The sequence below is a fragment of the Pan troglodytes genome, chromosome 13 (genome assembly GCF_028858775.2).
Source record: "Pan troglodytes isolate AG18354 chromosome 13, NHGRI_mPanTro3-v2.0_pri, whole genome shotgun sequence".
Taxonomy (NCBI): Eukaryota; Metazoa; Chordata; class Mammalia; order Primates; family Hominidae; genus Pan; species Pan troglodytes.
The window spans coordinates 129724163-129744928 of NC_072411.2; the positions used below are offsets into that span (position 1 = coordinate 129724163).

General features: G+C 37.8%; 1 protein-coding gene across 11 annotated transcripts in view; it reads left to right on the forward strand.

Moving 5' to 3' along the window:
• Positions 1–20766, forward strand: part of AGFG1 (ArfGAP with FG repeats 1) — an 89031-nt gene that overhangs the window by 14285 nt on the left and 53980 nt on the right. For all 11 annotated transcript variants that reach the window (XM_009444473.4, XM_009444476.4, XM_009444478.4 and 8 more), the window contains exon 2: positions 5105–5198. In XM_009444473.4, coding sequence (XP_009442748.2) covers positions 5105–5198 — 94 coding nt within the window. The remainder of the gene's footprint in view (positions 1–5104; positions 5199–20766) is intronic.

Here is a 20766-nt window from a genome sequence, read left to right on the forward strand (position 1 = left end):
ACATATTAATTTCCTACTGCCTTATTAACTTACATTTTGCCAGCCAGTTCATATAAGAGTGCTTTATATTATATAGTTTATTTTTGGTTATTTGTTGTGGACACTTTCCTTAGTCTGTTTTCTAACTTAAATTTTAATATATATCCTATATGGATTTTAAACATGTATGTTTACTTTGTTGTTTATTGTTTCAGAGAGAGAAATATTTATTCTGTTTTCTGTTGTTCTGAAAAGAAAGTTATGCAAGATTGAACCTTGGTAGAGTTTATATCTTAGTAGAGAGCCAAAGAACTTCCATTAATTTCTTTTGCTTGTTAATTTACATATTTATTATATTTAGAACAGTGGTTCTCAGCTGCAGGGGTTTTACCCTGTGGGGGATATTTGGCAATGTCTGGAAACATTTTTGATTGTCACTGTTTGATGAAGGGTGCTACTGACATTTAGTGAGTAGAGCCAGGAATGCAGATGCTGCTCAACATCGTACAATGCATAGGACACCCCTCCACAATAAAGAATTATCCAACCCAAAATGTCAATAGTGTCAAAGTTAAGAAGCCTTGATTTAGAGAAATCAAGATAAGGTGTTGATGCTGGTGGGTATCACAGGATTTGCGAGGGAAGGTTTTCCAGGTTTTAGAAAAATGGAAAGAAAGCCTTAGAATGGAAAACCGCCCTCCTTCTGTTAATTTCTTTTTCTAATTCTTCAGCATAGACGTTCACATTCATAAAGCCAAGACTAAAAATCTAAATTTTTGGAATACTACTGCTAGTCACTTGGACTTTCCATTATTTCTTACCCTTTTTTTCTACTGCAGAGTAAGTTATCTTTATTATAGAAAACTTGGAGAGAATAGAAAATTATGAGTAGAAAAAAATTCATTCGATCTCATCACTTATATACAAGAACTGTTAACATTTTGGAGTATTTGGTTTGTCTATTTTTTTTTGCTGATTAAAAAAATTAGCTCTGAGAATACTATATAATTTTTATCTTAAAAAGTTAAAGCACAATTGTAAGTGCATAATGTCATACTTTTTAAAATTGTTATTTGTTTAACCATTTCCTCTTTGGTGTGAAGTGTTTCTGATGTTTTCCTATTATGAATAATGTTTGGTGAACATCTTGTACATAGGTGGTCAGCTGTATTTCCAATTCTTTTTTTAGAATTGATTCCCAAAAGTGGCATAGCTGGGTCAAATGGGAGTAATGAGGTTCTTAATAAAAATTGGTGAGTTTATCCCACAATCAGTGTTTGAGACTACTCATGTTTTGGCACACGGGTGGGTAGGGTGGGGTGTGGGTGGTATAGGGGCGAGACTACTCATTTTCATTGCAACTCATCACTCTGAATGCTACTTAAGACATTGATGGAATCAGTCTTCAGCTTTTTCTCAGACTCTTATAAGCATGTAAAATCCATGTACAAAGCTTTTGAAGGCTAAAAAATGAAAAATCCATGTACAGCCTTGCATTGAGATATAGTTAATATCCCTGAATAAATGGAATATAAAAGAGCAATTAGAGAAAGCAACATGAACACATAAAATTTCCTCATGCTTACTCAATTTATGTAATAAGTGTAGCCTTGTAAAATTGTCTGCCATTTTGTAAATTGAATCTCATTTTGAGTGTACTGAGAGAGCTCATTTGAATAAATCCTGTAACGAGTAACAAATCCTGTAACAGATTTCACTTGGAAAAAATGTCCTTTCCACATTTGGTTATGAGTACATTCTGGTTGTACTTGTTTCATAAGTTCAAAAGGTTCACTTATTTAGGTAATATGAATACCTTCTTTGTGCATTAATATACCCTGTGATATGATAGGGCCTGGGATATATTTACACACTGTACTGCATTTGTGAGATTACATATGTGTGACGTAACTTAAAAAGAGTTAGGGTCAGCTTTATGAATTGTTGTTTCCTCATTGAACAGTTTGAGAAGTATACGGGTATAGTTGTTTGCTCCAAAATTTCCAAAACATACATCCTTTTAATAGTGTTTGATATGTCCTCATCAGAAAGTTACTCCTTTGCCTTTTCCATTTTTAAAAGGAGATATTACCAGTAGGTGGAAAGGTTAAGGCTTGTCTGGAACAAGGAGGAGATATTACAGAATAAGGAGAGACAAAGTTGCAAAGTGAGAAGGAAGGAGTAGAGGCATTTGAGAGAACAATAAGATGTTAATTCCTTTGCGAATTGTTTTGGGGCAAGGTAGAATGTATTTTATCAGAAATGATTAAACCCTCCCTGAAAGGGGTGGATTAGTGTTCTCATAATACTGATGAGTTGGAAACAAAGTGTTGTGCCCTAAGTGAGTAATAATGACTTTTCTCAATTTTCACTTTTGGAAATTTATTTATTTATTTATTTATTTATTTATTTATTTGAGAGTCTGGCTCTGTTGCCCATGCTGGACTGCAGTGGTGCAATCTTGGCTCACTGCACCCTCTGCCTCCCAGGTTCAGGTGATTCTGCTGCCTCAGCCTCCCGAGTAGCTGGGACTACAGGCGTGCGACACCATGCCCAGATAATTTTTGTAGTTTTTAGTAGAGACAGGGTTTCAACATGTTGGCCAGGCTGATCTCGAACTCCTGACCTCAAGTGATCTTTCCACCTTGGCCTCCCAAAGTACTGGGATTACAGGCATGAGCCACTGTGCCCGGCCACTTTTGGAAATTTGAAACTAGTCTTTAGAGCCTTATTTTATGATTGCAAGCTGTAAAGGTACTTGCAAGTTACTACTGAGGTTGTTTCTTCAGAGTTAAGTTTGAGAGTGGTTTTTTTTTTTTTTTTTTTTGAGATGGAGTCTCAGTCTGCTGCCCAGGATGGAATGCAGTGGCGCAATCTCAGCTCACTGCAACTTCTGCCTCCTGGGGTCAAGGGATTCTCCTGCCTCAGCCTCCTAAGTAGCTGGCAAGCGCCACCACACCTGCCTAATTTTCGTATTTTTAGTAGAGATGGGGTTTCACCATGTTGGCCAGGCTGGTCTCAAACTTCTGACCTCAAGTGATACGCCCACCTTGGCCTCCCAAAGTACTGAGATTACAGGTGTGAGCCACCACACCTGGCCAAGTTTGAGAGTTTTACCAGAATAAAATTTCGGTTACTTAGTTCTTCTTGTTCAGCCTTTATTTCCCTATTTTATGACAACAGAAGGAAAAAATTGGTATAAAATTTAAAGCAAAACAAAACAACAGCCAAACCCAAGTTAACTTTTCCCTACTTTGAAATTCGAAACAAATGAAGTGTAACTTGTCTTAATTCAGATCATGATCTGAAAGATGACATTTATCTGTGACAAGGGGGAGGGAGAAAAAGAAGCAGTGAATTGAGGAGCTTCTCCTTTGTGTTTTGACAAAAATACTTTTTTTTTTTTTATAAGACAGAATCTTGCTCTGTTGTCCAGGATGGAGTGCAGTGGCACGATCTTGGCTCACTGCAACCTCTGCCTCCTGGGTTCAAGCAATTTTCATGCCTCAGCCTCCCCAGTAGCTGAGATTACAGGTGCATGCCACCACGCCCAGCTTATTTTTGTATTTTTAGTAAAGACAGGGTTTTGCCATGTTGCCCAGGCTGGTCTTGAACTCCTGACTTCAGGTGAGCTCGTCGTCTCGGCCCCCCAAAGTGCTGGGGTTACAGATGTGAACCACAGCACCCGGCCCAAAAATACCGTGAATTTCTAGAATGTTACGCACCATATTTAATTATTCAAAATGTTCCCAAAATATTTTTAAAAAACTTTTGGTACATTTATTATTTTATATCATTGTTAAATATCCTATTTAATTAGTGTGAATGATTACAAATTGACTGACAAATTCTTTAAAAATATTACTGCAGTTGGCCGGGCGTGGTGGCTCACGCCTGTAATCCCAGCACTTTGGGAGGCCGAGGCAGGTGGATCACGAGGTCAGGAGATTGAGACCATCCTGGCTAACACGGTGAAACCCCGTCTCTACTAAAAATACAAAAAATTAGCCGGACGTGGTGGCGGGTACCTGTAGTCCCAGCTACTCAGGAGACTGAGGCAGGAGAATGGCGTGAACCCGGGAGGTGGAGCTTGCAGTGAGCCGAGACTGCGCCACTGCACTCCAGCCTGGGCGACAGAGCGAGACTCCGTCTCAAAAAAAAAAAAAAAAAATTACTGCAGTAATTGCTGTAGAACCTAGAGTTCAAATGAGACCTTTGTCAGAGAACATGACCCCAAAGTAGTTCTGTGGAACTTTGCGTAGGTTACTTGGTATTTTGCATAGATTATTGGGCCATTATTCTTGTGGGTGGACCTGCCCACAAGATAGTTGGACAACATGTAAATAGTTATTAAATCTGTTTGAGTGCATTTCCACTCAGTTTTTCATGTGCGTGTTCAAACATCAAGGTAAAGTCCTTTTAAGACCATCCATACAGAAAAGGCTTCAGGGTTCTAAAGGACCTTAAAAATTGTTTAATCATGCATGCAGCAATTTTTTTGAATCTCTTCCGTATGTCCCTGCAGTTTCCTCTTGTACACTCACTGTCTTCTGAGGTGACTGAAAATGTTCTTTATTATAAATTCTTACTTGAATTGATGGCAAGATAGGACTTTACTAATTGGTTTATTACCTCAATTCATGATATTACTTGTAATATAGTTTTCTAAATTAGTCTTAAACTTATTTAAAGCTAACAGCTGTTTGATAAGGATATTTGTATAGCTCTGGTCTTATTATATCATTGTTTCTTAGGAAATATGAAATATTTAAAGAATTTTAATAATTCTTTCATAGAGTTCTTCATATGTATAGTCTTTTCATCAGAAACACACTAAAGCACTATTTGCATTTCCTAGAAACTCATGTGTCACAGTTACTTTGTGTTTTTAACTAGGTGGTTAATTGAATTTATTGTTAAGTCTATTATTTAATGAGTCTAACCAAACCTTAATATTTATTATTAAGTTTAATAGTTTAAAATAATTTAAAGATACTTTGAGTTTATGGAATGAAAACACTGTTTCAAGTTTGTGTGTTGGTTAGAAATATTTTGAATTACTAGATGTGTCACTTTAAAAATGTGGTATGTACTAGTAAATTTTGTAAAATATTTTATCTTTTAGGCGAGGATTAAATCCACCACACAGGGTGAAATCTATCTCCATGACAACATTCACACAACAGGAAATTGAATTCTTACAAAAACATGGAAATGAAGTAAGTGGTTTTTTTTTTTTTTTTTTGCAATTTTTGACTTTTTTGTTGGCAGTCATTTTAATGAGATTTAGTAAGTTATTTAAAATGTTGAATTTCACGGTCTAAATAAGTTATTTTTGTATTTTATATTTAGATATTTTAAAATGTACTCATTTAATAATGTATTTGGAATTAATGTTTACTACATAAACACTTTACCGTAAATCTGAGGTGAAATGTGTGTATTTAAAAGTCATCAGTCTTGAATATAAAAGGCGTTTCGGAGGACACCCATTATTACAGTTATTGTTAGTCTTCGCTTCAAAAGTCAAAAAAGAGGAAGAGAATTCATTTTGTGATGTTGTGTTAAACTTGTTAGAGTGTTGTGTGATCAGCTTTCACTTGAAGTCCTCTATTTTTCGTAAATTTTTAACTTTGGATGTGTATGTGATGTGTAATGTTTAGCAGGTGCTCAGTAGGGAGGAGGTTAGTAGTTCTCAGTGGCAGCTAAGTGTCATTGGGAGCCAGATGGTATAAAGATTTGGATGGAAGCTTTTTTTCTGCCTTTAATGGGCTTCCAGTAATTCTATTCTGTTTGCTTGTTTGCTTTTAGCTCTGTGTTTTGCTATTAGTAAAAGTTTTAAAAATTTTTCTAATATTTTTAAAATTAATAAAATTAACAAAGAGAGTGGGCATTTTTTTATAATCCTGCCATAAGGATAAGCCAGTTAACCCAAGCTGATTAATAATAGCTATTATTATTTGACAGAAAAGTCTCATTTTCTAGAAAGGATAAGTAGTACTTTAGTGGTACTCTTCTGGTTGCATCTTTGATATCCTTAATAAACATAAAGTAAGTTAAATATTAAAATTTTATTAGTTTTAATCTTCTCCTTGGACCCTTAGAAAATATATGCAAGCATTTTACACTCTGCCTTTCTTCCTAATACTCTGAAAGTAATACCTTAAAATTGTTTGCCTACTTGTGATGTCCACTTGCTTTTGGTTCTAAAATAGTGAGGAAATATAAATTCACAGCTATGAAATATTTTTAAATATTTCATTTTAAATTATTTAAAGAAGAGAGCACATTTTGAAGTCTCCAAATTTTGCCGATGACAAATTATTTTGAGTATTCAGATTCCAGACTAATGTGAGTACGTTATAAGAACATGTAAAGCTGGATGAAAGGGTAGGAGGCTTTTAATGAAGAGTAAGCATAGAATAATATATATTGATTAAAATACAATTTGAACTACTTGTGTAAAGTTTACAAGTAGGATTAACTTAACATTGCACACTTGAAGTTACTTTCTTAGAATGTTGGCTTAGTGTGCAAAATTTTGGAAATTAGAATGGAATCAGAAATAAAGAATATTATTCTATCTTTAGATTAAAAATATGACAGTAGGTAAAAACAGAGTAGCAAAACTGTGATAACAGCAGTCAATTGAAGAAGTGAAAATATAACAATATGTGAGATAAGGTTAGGTGGAGACTGGTCCAAAACAATACCAAGATTGAAGGAGTATATATTTTTTTAATTGTGGTGGGAACATTGATCTGCCCTCTTAACAAATTTTTAGATGTGCAGTATTCTATGGTTAATTATAGACATAGTGCTGTATAGCAGATCTCTAGAAATTAATCGTCTTGTATAACTGAAACTTTATACCAGTTGAATTACAGCTCCTCATTTTATCTTCTGCCCCTGTTGCCCCGATTCTACTCTCTGCTTCTATGGGTTTGACTATTTTAGATACCTCATATAAATGGAATTACACAATATTTGTACTTCTGTGATTGGCATATTTAGTGTAATGTCCTCAAGATTCATCCTTCTTGTCATGTATGGCAGGATTTCTGAAGGAATATTTTTTAAGGCTGTAGCATTATGGTAAATTTAGAGTATATAAAAAGAATTAGTTAATTTTTAGGAACTCACTGTATCAAAAAGTAGAGCAAAATGTAAATGTTATAAGTGACTGAAATGTATTTATGAATCTTAAGTCCTACAAAGAGGTTTGCAAGTTGATAGACCACTCAAAGCACTTACCATGACAATCACTGTCACTGTGCTGGCTATTAGGGATGTGGTTATAGATGTGTTACACCGGCTTAGTGGACAAAGGGCTCACAGTTGGTGTGACAGATACATAACAGATAATTGCAACATGGTATTAGATAAATAATGATAAGAATAAGAAGTATCAGCAGTAGTATGGAAAAGGGAATCAGTATTTTGGTGGAAAGGAGAGGATTGGGAAGACCCGACAGAACAGATAACACATTTGTTGGTTTTTGAGGGTAACTAGAACCTAAGCTGGTAGTGGAAGTCACTGAAGATGGAGCAAACAGTACAAAAAGAAAAAGGGAAACTTGCAATAGGTTGCTAGGAAATATACTAACCTTGTAAATGCTTGTTAAGGAAGACAAACATACCTTCTTATAGTATACCAAAGAACATCTTAGAACCAAAATAACGGACAGGTATGTTTGGTTCTTTACAGTATTAACAGTATCTGTGTTCTTAAAATTTTGAGAGGTGTGTAGAGGATGATGAAGATACGAAGTGTGGGACAGTTGGTACAGCTTTATAACCAAATCTTTATGGATTTCACGTGCAAGTGTTTTATTATCAGTTTATCTTTTTTAAACCTTTAAATGGTAAGTATCACTTGCATAGGGAATAGTACCAGAACGTAAGTTTACATTTCAAAATAAGTTGCCATATTCTCTCGTCACCTTTTAATAGTTTGGAAAGGGCCATATTCAGTCACATAAGTTTTGGATTAAAAAGGCTCTATCATACATCTTGTGCATGAATGAGTTCATGCCTGAAGATGAGTATTTCCAAAATTAAAAGATCAGAAAGTATATTGGCTTTGGCAGCAGCCTTGGATCTTTGATCCCCACCAGGGAGTTTTAGTGAGCTGTGGGGCATGTTTGGTTGTTGTCACTATTGGAAGATGTTGCTGGCTTAAGCAGGCAAGCACCATGAATGATGAATGACTTGTAATGTGTTGAATAGAATTAACCTGCATGCCATATGCTATGAATGTTCCTCCAGACATTTATATGTGGGAAACATCTGTGTATGGTTTTCTGCATATATAATTTAATTCTGTCTTAATACTTGCATTGTAGTTGAACATCCTATTGCCAAAGAAAGTCATGCTCCAAGCCCAGAATCAGAGTGAGAGGGGCTACCAAGTTACAGGGCAAAGGGCATGGATACAATCACACAACTGATGGCAATACTAATTTTATTTTAGTCATCAATAAAGTATATCTGTATTGGTAGCTGTGGTAAGCAAATAATGTTATTACTATTTATAGATATGCATAGAGACCATACTTACAGAGTAGATCATTAGTTTCTACAGATGTGGTTCACAAATTTCTTGACTATTACTTTAGTGTTTATAGACTTCTACAGTGTGTTTGGTGGAGGAGATATGTATATAATTAAGTTACAGCACATAATATGCCAGATGCTAGTAAAATATTTCACATTGGAGCACTTTGTATTTATTTGCTGAAGTAATTTTTGTCATTTTTTTCAGAACCAGAATATTTCACAAAAAGTTTCCATGTATTTCTTTTGTATCATACAGTTACTTTAAAAAAAAACCTGTAGTGATCTTGGCACTGTAGCTCCCCTGTAATCCCAGCACTTTGGGAGGTGGAGGTGGGAGGATCCCTTGAGGCCAGGAATTCGAGATCAACCTAGGCAACAAAGCGAGATCCCATCTCTACAAAAATTTAAAAATTAGCCAGGTGTGGTGGTACACATCTGTAGTCCCGGCTACCCAGGAGGCTGAGGTGGGAGCATTGCTTGAGCCCTGGAGTTCAAGGCTGCAGTAAGTCATGATCATGCAACTGCACACCAGTCTCGGTGACCAAGCGAGATACTGTCTCAAAAAAAAAAAAAAAAAAAAAAATCTATAGTGATTTTCTGTACGTCCTCATTTGTGATGTCATGGGCAAATTATGGTTTTCTAGTTAAAGGAAGTTGGATTAACTTCTGATTATAAAGTTAATGGAAGGTGGACTGGTGAACACTGCTGTAAGTAGATAATTCAATGGAGAAGAAAATTTAGAAATAATTTTATTTTGAAATATGTATAGTTTATGTTTTCTAGTGGTAAGTTAACCTTCCTAATATGTTTGAAGACTAAAAGTAAAAGCATTACTACTGGCCAAGTGCGGTGGCTCATGCTTGTAATCCCAGCTCTTTGGGAGGCTGAGGCGAATGGATCAGTTGAGGCCAGGAGTTCAAGACCAGCCTGGCCAACGTGGCGAAACTCTGTCTCTACTAAAAATATATATATATTAAAAAAAAAAAAATTAGCCAGGCATGGTGGTGTGTGCCTGTAATCCCAGGTACTTGGGAGACTGAGGTGGGAGAATCGCTTGAACCTGGGAGGTGGAGGTTACAGTGAGATTGTGCCACTGCACTTCAGCCTGGGCAACAGAGCGAGACTGTCTCAAAAAAAAAAAAAAAGAAAAAAAAAGAAGACATTACTATTAATGCTCCACAGGCATGGTCTATGTGTAGGAGTAAAATCAGGCATTGCATGCCAGTATTTGATTATCTCTATACTGGATTAAAAACAAAACAAAATGATTGCTTTGAAAACTCATGCAATAACGTACACTTTTCCCTTGTTAACATTCATGACTGATTCATTTTTGAAGCAGAGATTTATTAATAAATTACCTGCTGTGGGAGAATGGCGTGAACCTGGGAGGTGGAGCTTGCAGTGAGCCGAGATTGCGCCACTGCACTCCAGCCTGGGCGATAGAGCGAGACTCCGTCTCAAAAAATAAATAAATAAATAAAATAGCCTGCTGTGTGCCAGGAACTGTCCTTAGGTCCTAGGGATACAAAAAGGGAGATGATTCCTGCCCTCCCCTTGCAGTCTTCTACATGCAGGAGACATAATAAAAGTACAGTGGTCTTGTGCTGAAAGCTCAGATTTGGACTATGCAGGTTGTGAACCTTGGGCAAGAAGCTTTTTAGCCTTAATTTCTATTGGTAGTAACTATAATACCTATGTATAAAAATGCTAGGATTTTTTGAATTAGGCCAACTTGTGAAAATTCCCAGCGTATTTCTTGTCAGATAGTATTTATTTATTGAATCTGAATCTAAAGTGGTAGAAGTTATAAGAAGAATTATCAATTTTTATTTTCATTCCTGGTTTGGATGGTTTCTGTAGGGGGATTTTTCAGTTTTCATAGCATACTGTCATGTCATTTACATTAATATTCGGGTTATGTATTTAAACTCTTGGAGCATTTTAACTTCGATTTTCTGCTGAGTTTAATAATAATGAAAATTGATAGTTATTTTAGTAACAACATATTGTCATGTAGAGTGGCAGAGTTAAGTTACATACTCATTAATTCAGGATTTACAACTATTCTGTTGCTCATGGCAGGGGTTGGCAAACTGTTTGTAGTGGCCAGATAGTAAATATTGTAGGCTTTGTGGGCCACCTGTATTCTCTGTTGCATATCCTTGTTTGAATTCACCCCCTCTTCCCCCCCCCCCCACCCCCCACACACAATTCTTTAGTGTAAAAACCATCTTTAGATTAAGGCAGTATAAAAACAGGCTAGTGATGACCCAGTTTGGTCTGCAGATTGAAGATGTATAGAACTCTTATGTTTCAGCTTGCAATGTAAATCTTTTTATGACCTGACTTCTTAATGTAATGACGTTATTGCCAGCAGAAATGTTTTAACTACAATGATCTTTGTTTTGTTTTCCACATGTGCTATCTGTATTCTAATTTTCTTGCCATTTTACCAATGCTGGCTTTTATTTTTGCTTGACTTTTCTCTTCTAATCCCATCAGTCTTTCAGGAGTTTTTATACCTCAGATACTAACACCCCCATATGTATTTTAAACTGTTTAAAAAATAACATTCACTATAAGATTTACAAAAAAAAATTTTTTTTGTTATTGCTCTTAGTTTCTTCTGTATTGGTCTTACTGCCCTCAAGACATTATAGACATCTGTGTGGCACGTACGTCTTAATTATACCTAAAGCAGTGAAAATGCACAAGCATATATAGCCAAATGAGTTTCTTTCTTTTTTTTTTTTTTTTTTTTTTGGGGGGGACGTAGTCTTACTCTGTCGCCTAGGCTGGAGTGCAGTGGTGCAATCTTGGCTCACTGCAACCTCCACCTCCCAGATTCAAGTGATTCTCCTGCCTCAGCCTCCCAAGTAGCTGGGATTACAGGCATGTACCACCATGCCTGGCTAATTTACTAGGACTCAAAAAAATCCGTGGTTTAGTTTGATTATCACTAATTTATGAACCTTGTCACCTTGGGCAAACCACTTTTCCCTGACCTTCATTTTCCTTTGTAATCTGTGGGAAGTATCTGTTTTGCCTATTTCATGAGGTTGATTTGAAGGTAGTATATAGGAAAACATTTTGAAAATTGATGTATTATATAGATGTAAGATCATGGTTTTATTTTATTTTTTAAAATTAAAAAAAATTTTTTTCCCCAGGTTTGGTAACTTGCCCAAGATCGTGCTTTTATGGGCAAAGATACTTTTCCAGTTGATTCCTAAACACAGAAAATAAGTATCACATAGGAACATGGCATGCTTTGAATTGAATTTAGGGTGGAGATAAATTTTTGCAGAATTTCAGTCAGTATGATGGTATTAATAAATGAAAACATTCACTAATAATACATTGAAAAACATTTTAAACTACAAAATTAATTATTTGAGGGAATAGCTTCCTAGAGGGATATCTGAGGTTTAAAACCATCCAATTAAAATATTAAAGCACACTATTGTTATTATTTAAGGGAAATTTATTTAGTGTCTGCATATTTATGCGCGTCTGGCCTTTTAAGCATTTTGAAAGGAAGGTATGGCGCTATGGCTCTTCTAAATATTAGCTGAATCTGGTCAGTAGTAACTTAGTAAAGTTGAAAATATTTAGAGTATATTATTTGATGTTAACTGTTGGCTTTCAGAGAAATACACTAACAAAAATGTAGAAAATGTAGACATGTCTTTGTTTTGAACATATCATAATCCGTGGGTCTTTTTGAATGACAGAAAACCCAGAGATTTATAGAAGAAGCTAGATGTTGTTTGTAACTACTCTGAGAGTTTACTTAACTTTTTTTACATTACATATTCCAGGTTACAGTGTATTTCTTTCTAGCTGTTTGCCTTACCATTCTAGCTTCCTGTAATCTCTTAGCTTGTTTTTTTCTTGCCATTGTGTGTTATCTTCTAAAAAAATCTTACTTGACTCGAATTAAAACAATATAAATCATTAGATGCTTTTGTTTCTTTTTTAAAGAGTTTTTTTGTGGAGTTATTCATGCCTTTAGACAAGTAGATAATGTAACAAACTTCCATCAACACATGGCTGTCTTTTTATTATTTTTAAGCAAATGCGAGACATAAAATTTCATCTGTAAACTCAACTCTCATGTTATCTGTAAACTTCAAGGACTTTAAAATATATATGGAAACAGTGCTATTTTTGTCCCTATGACAATTAACAGTAATCTAGTCATCTGGTCAGTGTTTTAAGTTTTCTGTTGTTCATCAGTATCTTACTTTTCTTTTTTTTTCTTAATGGTTTGTTTGAATGAGGATTCAGGTAATATCCACACATCGAGTGGTTAAAATGGGCTTTAAAACTTTGTATTGCTTATAAAGGATTGGAGGCTTGGCTGGGCACCATGCCTTATGTTTGTAATCCCAGCACTTTGGGAGGCCGAGGCAGGCAGATCACTTGAGGCCAGGAGTTCGAGACTAGCTTGGGCAACATGGCAAAACCCCATCTCTACTAAAAATACAAAAATTTGCTGGGCGTGGTGGCGTGTGCCTGTAATCCCAACTACTCTGGAGGCCAAGGCACAAGAATCACTTGAACCCAGCAGGCAGAGGTTGCAGTGAGCCAAGATGGCACCACTGTACTCCAGCCTGGGTGACAGAGTGAGACTCTGTCTCAAAAAAAAAAAAGAGGAAGAAAAAAAGGGATTGGAGGCTAGATGGATCACAGTGACACCTACAAAGATTGGACTGGAATGGACCTGCATTAGTAGTATGTGGCATAGATTCAGGCAGAGGTTTGTGTTAAGACAGTGGGGGCCTCAGGCCAGGTAGTTATTCTGGAGCTGGATAATCTATAACGTGGGGCCCCTGCCGGCTTAAAGTCCCCGGGAAACATAGCAGCTCAGGTGACTTCAGTGCCTTGTGGGACACGGACGCAGCCCGAGTGCTACCTGGTACACATCTGAGTTGTAGTCCTTTTCCTGTGTCTTTTCCATTGCTCTGGCATCAGCTGCTACTCAGTCTCCTTAAAATTGATGTTGGGTTCTTACTGCAGGACAAGAAGCCTGTTGGTCTGTCAGGACGGCAGCTGACATTCATTTTGGCAACAGTATGCCATCTGGTTATGGGGTACGTTATGAGCTGGTAAGAAGAAAACAAACAGGCCCTCCAGCCTCATAGGTTTTTGAGGAATTGGTAATGATGTTTAAGGTTTGGGTAGTAGTAGCCAAAGGCCATGCCTGCAAGAACTTCTTGTTGATTTGGGTGATATTTTTTGGTCAGTCTTACTGGACCATGACTCCCACTACTTCCCCAAGGACAATCTCATACTGGCCTGTGATCCTAGGTTCTTTGCAAGGATGGAGTGTCTGTGAGCAGTTATCTTTTGATAGGAGAACTTGTCCTGCTTTGTGCCATCTAATGGCAGCATAGTGTCATAGGTCTTATGGCAGGTGAGCAGTGGTTCACCAGCTCGTCTGCCTGCAGGGAGCCTGGTTTGGCTGTCTGCTACATTGTCTCTCAGAACCTGCTCTCCTAGGTAGCTACAGCAAGACTCTGGACTTGGGCAGAGAATGCTCAGAGCCATAGCACAATGGCCAGATCTGCCTGTTTTCCTCCCCTCCTCCAACATTATTATGGAAAATTCCAAATACATAAAAGTTGAAAAATTATACAGGTACAATAAACATTGTGCTATATTTGCCTCAGCAGATATCTGTATCCTTTCATCAGTCCATCTGATATTTCAAAGTAAGCTCAAAACATTAGTTCACATTACTTGTATAAACTGCAATATATGTATCTTTTTTATTTTTAAATTAAATTTAAAAAAATTTTTTTTTTTTGAGACGGAGTTTCGCTCTTGTTGCCCAGGCTGGAGTGCAGTGGCATGATCTTGGCTCACTGCAACCACCGCCTCCCAGGTTCAAGTGATTCTCCTGCCTTCGCCTCCTGAGTAGCTGGGATTACAGGCGCTCGCCACCACGCCCAGCTAATTTTTTGTGTTTTTAGTAGAGACGAGGGTTCATCATATTGGCCAGGCTGGTCTTGAACTCTTGATCTCAGGTGATCCACCTACCTCAGCCTCTCAAAGTGCTGGGATTACAGGCGTGAGCCACCGTGCCCAGCCTAATTTTTTTTGACAGAGTCTTGCTCTTGTCGCTCAGGCTGGAGTAGTGTGATCTTGGCTAACTGCAACTTCCACCTCCTGGATTCAAGAGATTCTCCTGCTTCAGCCTCCAGAGTAGCTGGGGCTACAGGCACCCACCACCTCGCTGGGCTAGTTTTTGTATTTTTAGTAGAGATGGGGTTTTGCCATGTTGGCCAGGATGGTCTTGAACTCCTGACCTCAGGTGATCTGTCCACCTTGGCCTCCTAAAGTGTTGGGATTATAGGCATGAGCCATTGGGCCTAACCCAGTATATCTATCATTAATTAGAATTCAGTATTCGTTCAATTTTTTGAGGTATAATTTATATACAGTGAAACTTAAGAATCTTAAGTGTACTTTTGGATGAGTTTTGATCATTGCTTCCAATTTGGTAATCCAAAGCCCTATACAAATATACACATAAACATCATTACAGACAGTCACTGGACACTTCTTCCTATTCAGTCCTTCCCTGAATTTTTTGAGACAGGGTCTCAACTTCTGTCACTCCCAGGCTGGAGTGCAGTGGCTGGATCACGGCTTACTGCAGCCTTGACTTCCTGGGCTCAGGTGATTCTTCCACCTCAGCCTCCTGAGCAGCTGGGACCATAGGCATACACCACCACGCGTGGCCCATTTTTTTATTTTTAGTAGAGACGGAGTCTACTCCTGAGGCACTGTTTTGTTTTTTTATTCACATTCATGTAAAGTAAGTTAAAATGTGATTTTTAAAATAACCCTCCTTCCTTTTTTATTTTTTTTGAGGTAGGGTCTTACTCTGTTGTCCAGGCTGGAGTGCAGTGGTGCGATTACAGCTCACTGCAGCCTTGACCACCTGTGCTTAAGCAATTCTCCCCCCTTAACCTCCCAAGTAGCTGGGACTACAGGTGCGTGCCACCATGCCTGGCTAATACTGTTTATTTTTGTAGAGACGAGATCTCACTGTGTTGCCCAAGTTGGTCTCCAACTCCTGACTAAAGCGATCCACCTGTCTTGGCCTCCCAAAGTGCGAGGATTACAGGCCTGAGCCACAGTGCCCAACCAAAGTAAACCTTCTTTTGAGAGTTATGCACGTGGATGCCTGTACTTTTTCCTGTTTATTACCAAGTATTAGCTTCTATTCTATGAATAAATTATAATTTGTTCATTCTTCTTTGTCAGATATATCCTTAGTAAAAATTTTCTCCCAGTCTGTGGTTTTTTGTTTTTTGTTTTTAATTTTTTGAGACAGAGTCTCACTCTGTTGCCCAGACTGGAGTACAGTGACGCGATCTTGGCTCACTGCAACCTCCGCCTTCTGGGTTCAGTTGGTTCTTGTGCCCCAGCCTCCCGAGTAGCTAGGACCACAAGCGCACACCACCAGTCCCAGCTAATTTTTTGTAATTTAGTAGAGATGAAGTTTTGCCATGTAGGCCAGGCAGGTCTGGAACTCCTGACCTCAGGTGATCCACCTGCCTCGGCCTCCCAAAGTGCTGGGATTACAGGCATGAGCCACCATGCCTGGCCCTCATTTATTTTCTTTTTGATATCTTTTGGCAAGTGGAAGTTTTGTCATTTTGATGAAATACAATTTATTAGTTTTTTGTTTTATAGTGAATGGTTCCTCTTCTCTGTCTTAAAAAATCTGCTTCCTCTCAAATCATGAGGATAATCTTATTTATTTTAGAAGCTTTACATTTACATCTATGATCCATCTCAAATTAATTTTAGTGTATGGTGTGATAGGGATTGAGTTTCATATTTTTACATGAATATATACACTTCTAGCTCTATTGTTGAAAACACTTTTCTTTCCTCGGTGTTGCTTTGGAGTCTTTGTCAAAAATGAAATGACCAGGCAGGGCATGGTGGTTCACGTCTGTATTCCTAGCACTTTGGGAGGCAGAGGTGGGCAGATGGCTTGAGCCCAGGAGTTCAAGACCAACCTGGGCAACATGGTGAGACTCTGTCTCTACAAAAAATACAAAAGTTAGCCTGGCATGGTGGTGTGCACCTGTATTCCCAGCTAGTTGGGAGGCTGAGGTGGGGGGATCACCTGAGCTTTGGGGAAGTTTTAGGCTGCAGTGAGCTGTGATTGCACCACTGCATTCTAGCCTGGGCAACAAAGTGAGAAGTTGTTTCTCAATTAAAAAAAAAAAAAAAATGACCGTATAATTACGGGTTATATGCTCTCTATTATATAGTGTCATTTGTGTATTTGTTAACCCTTATGCCATACAACACTGTCTTTTGGTTACTCTGCTTTCCTAGTAAATCTTGAAGTCAGGTAGTACAAATCCTTCAGTTTTCTGTTTTTAAAGATTGCGTTAGATATTCTGGGTCAGGGGTTGACCAACTAAAGCCTGTGGGCCAAATTTGGCCTGTTGCCTGTTTTTATATGGTCTACCTGATTGAGCTACCGTTGTGAGACATGGAGACCAAGCTGGATTTTCTCTCCCTTCCTTCCTCATTTCTCCCTCCACTGTTGGCAGCTTTGGGCACCAAGTGGTGGAATCTGGGAGTTGATGACTCAGTCACCTTTGACCAGCTGCCCAAATTGAGATGACTGGGCTCTTTGGGAAGTTGGAAAGGCACACCGGGATCTGAGTGTCACTGTGGTGGAGAGTGAAAATGACCACAGTGCAGATTATCTGTTTGTCATATTGGTTTTGATAAATTGTACTTTTCAGGGAATTTGCTCATTTCATCTAAGTTGTCATATTTATTGACATAAAGTTATTCATAATAGTCTTGTTCTCTTAATGTGTATGGGATCTGTAATTACTTTGCTCTTACTTTTATTATTTCCTTCTGTTTACTCTGGGTTATTTCCTCATTTTTAGCTTACTAAAGGTGGGACCTGAGGTCATTGATTCTACAGCTTGCTCTTTGAATACAGAGTTAGAGGAAAGATAATGTTATGAAGACATTAATAAAGAAGGGAAAATGTATTTACTGTTTATTAAGTGGAAGTAGATTGTGTTCAGTAGGCTGAGGAGGAGGAAGAGGAGGGAGGGACTGGTCTTGCTGTCTTGGAGGTAACAGACTGGAGAGGTGGAGGGGAGGCGGAAGAGGCAGGGACACTTGGTGTAAATTTTTTTTTTTTTTTTTTTTGAGATAGGGTCTCAACTTCCGTCACTCCCGGGCTGGAGGGCGGTGGCTGGATCATGGCTTACTGCAGCCTTGACTTCCTGGGCTCAGGTGACTCTCCCACCTCAGCCTCCCAAGCACCTGGGACCACAGGCATACACCACCACGCCTGGCTCATTTTTGTATTTTGAGTAGAGATAGAGCTTCACTATGTTGCCCAGGCTGGTCTCTAACTTTTGGGCCCAAATGATCCGCCCGCGTTGGCCTCCCAGAGTGCTGGGGTTATGGGCTTGAGCCACTGTGCCCAGCCAACTTGGTGTAACTTTTATTGAAAAAATTTGTGTTTAAGCGGACATGCACAGTTCAAACTCATATTGTCAACTATTAACATTTTAAAGTGATCATTTTCCCTCTAAGCTCTACTTAACTGTGTTATACAAATGTTGATGTATTTTATCATTCGGTTCAAAATGTTTTCTAATTGCCCTTGTGGGCCTTCTTTGACCCATTGATTTATTTAGAAGTAGTGGTTTAATTTTTACATATTTGAGGTTTTCCTGGGTCCTTTTCTGTAATTGATTGCTGAGTTAATTCTGTATCATCAGTGAACATTTTTGATATATTTTCACTGCTTTCCTTTTTATTGAGATCTCTTTATGGTCCAGCACGTGTTCTGTCTTGGTGAGTGTACAGTGTGTACTTGAAAGGAGTGTGTTTTCTGAAGTTGTTGGGTGTAGTGTTCTATAAATGACAGTTATAGCTCTGTGATTGATGGTGTTTAGATGTTGTGGATCCACGTTACTGATTTCGTCTAGTTAAGCAACTGCAGATAGAATTGGACAGCTGGTGTGGATTTACATATTTTTTTCTGTAATAAATACATCATTTTTTGCTGCATGTATTTTGAAACTTTATTATTGGTGCTGTTATATAATTATTATGTCTTCTTGATTATGCCACCATTATGTAATATCTTTTTTATGTTTGATAATACTCTTTTTTGAAATTTACTTTATCTCATACTTATATTCTTTTTTCTTTGTAGTGATGGGTAGTTGTGAAACACTTTATTTCTGTTTTCAGAATGTGACTGTGATGCACCTGGATATGCTTTGTGTATGTGTATGTATTTATCCTACTTGTGGTTGATGATGATCTTGAATCTGTACATTTTTCATTTACCAAATTGGGAAAATTTTATCATTTTCCTTCCAAATATTTTTTCTGCCTCATTCTCTCTCAGCTCTCCTTCTGAGATTCCAATTGCATGGATGTTAGGCATTTTGATACTGTTCTGCAGTTTCCAGAGGCTCTTAATTTTTTTCCCTCCATCTTTTTACTTTCCAGATTGGACAATTTCTCTCTTATCCTAAACTCACTCTTCTGTTATCTCTAAGCTCTAATTTTTAACTTTAGATATTGTCTTTTCCATCTCTAGCATTTATATTTTTTCTGTTATTTCTAGAGTTTCCATTTCTCTGCTCAGATTTTGTTCATTTTTATTTATTGCAAGGATGTTTTCTTATATAATATGGTCTTTTTATTGTGTTTTTTTGTTTGTTTGTTTTTGAGACGGAGTCTTATTCTGTCGTCCAGGCTGGAGTGCAGTGGCACAATCTTGGCTCAGTGCAACCTCCGCCTCCCAGGTTCAAGTGATTCTCTGCCTCAGCCTCCCGAGTAGCTGGGATTACAGGCACCCGCCACCATGCCTGGCTAATTTTTGTATTTTTAGTAGAGACAGGGTTTCAGTTTCACTGTCTTGGCCAGGCTGGTCTTGAACTCCTGATCTCGTGATCCACCTGCCTTGGCCTTCCAAAGTGCTGGGATTACAGGCATGAGCCACTGCACCCAGCCTGTAATATGTTTTTGAATATAAGTATACTAGCTATTTTAAGTCATTGCCTGCTTATTCTAAAATCTTTATCATTGCAGAATCTGTCGCTGTTTGATTTTTCTTTTGATTATGGGTCATAATTTCCTGTTTCTTTGTATATGTAGTGCCTCTGGATTCTGTTTTGTTCCTTCATAAACTATTGGTTTTAATTGTTTTGTTTTTTACTTTAGCAAATTCTGCTGCTCCCATGATGAGTGCCAGCTGAAATCTGCTCAGTTCTTTAATTGAACTGTTTGAAGTCAGCCCCATGCACACATAGGTCAGGAGTGAGCCAGAGACTTGGGAAAAGTGAATATGCAAGTTTTGTGGTACCTATTTTCTTTCTCTGGCCATCTCTCTTCTGGGATTTAGCCCTCACTTTCCAGTTGCTATGGCTGTGGTGAACCTCTTGTCTTCTTGTACTTTAAGCTTTAAGGCTTGTGTATTTCTGTTTGAGTTTTAGCAGCCCTGCATGACTGCTTTCAAGTGATGATCCTTAAAAAAAAAAAAAAAAAAAAAAAGCACATAGGCACATACCTAGTGCTGTTTCTCTCCTCTTCAGCTTGTTTGTGGTTGCTCTTTAGTGTCTTAATAGACTTTGTTCAGAGTTTATAGTTGTTATCTGCTGGAGAGTTGGGGTTTTAACCTGAGGCTTTTTGCCACTACTGGTGGAAATCTACACTGCTCGCCCTTTTAAGTCTTTTTTTATCCTCTAAGTTTCCTCTCCAGTCACTCATTCTTATTCTCTGCCCTCCTGCTAACCAAGTCATTTATTCCACCTTCTGGATTTTGCTAATGCCATCCACGTAGTGTCAACGTTCCTCTGTTCTCCCAGTTACCTATAAACCGGTGGTTGGCTGTAGTAGTTTCTTAAGATTCAGGCTTAATTTCAGGAATGGGAAAGATCCACTATTTCATAGGTTGTGTGGTGTTTTTTTAATCAAAAACCAGTTTAAAAGTTTTAATTTTTGGTCATGTTAGCAGCTAATGCTCAGTGCCTACATCCACTAATTAGCAATTGTAAAATGGTGATAGTCTAACTCAGTAGTTTTCCAAGTACAGTTTGGGACTTGTAAGGGATCCTTGGGACCTTTTCAGAGGTTCTTTAAAGTTAAAAAAAAAAGTTTAATAATACTGAGACTCAGTTTGCTGTTTTTTTACTCCT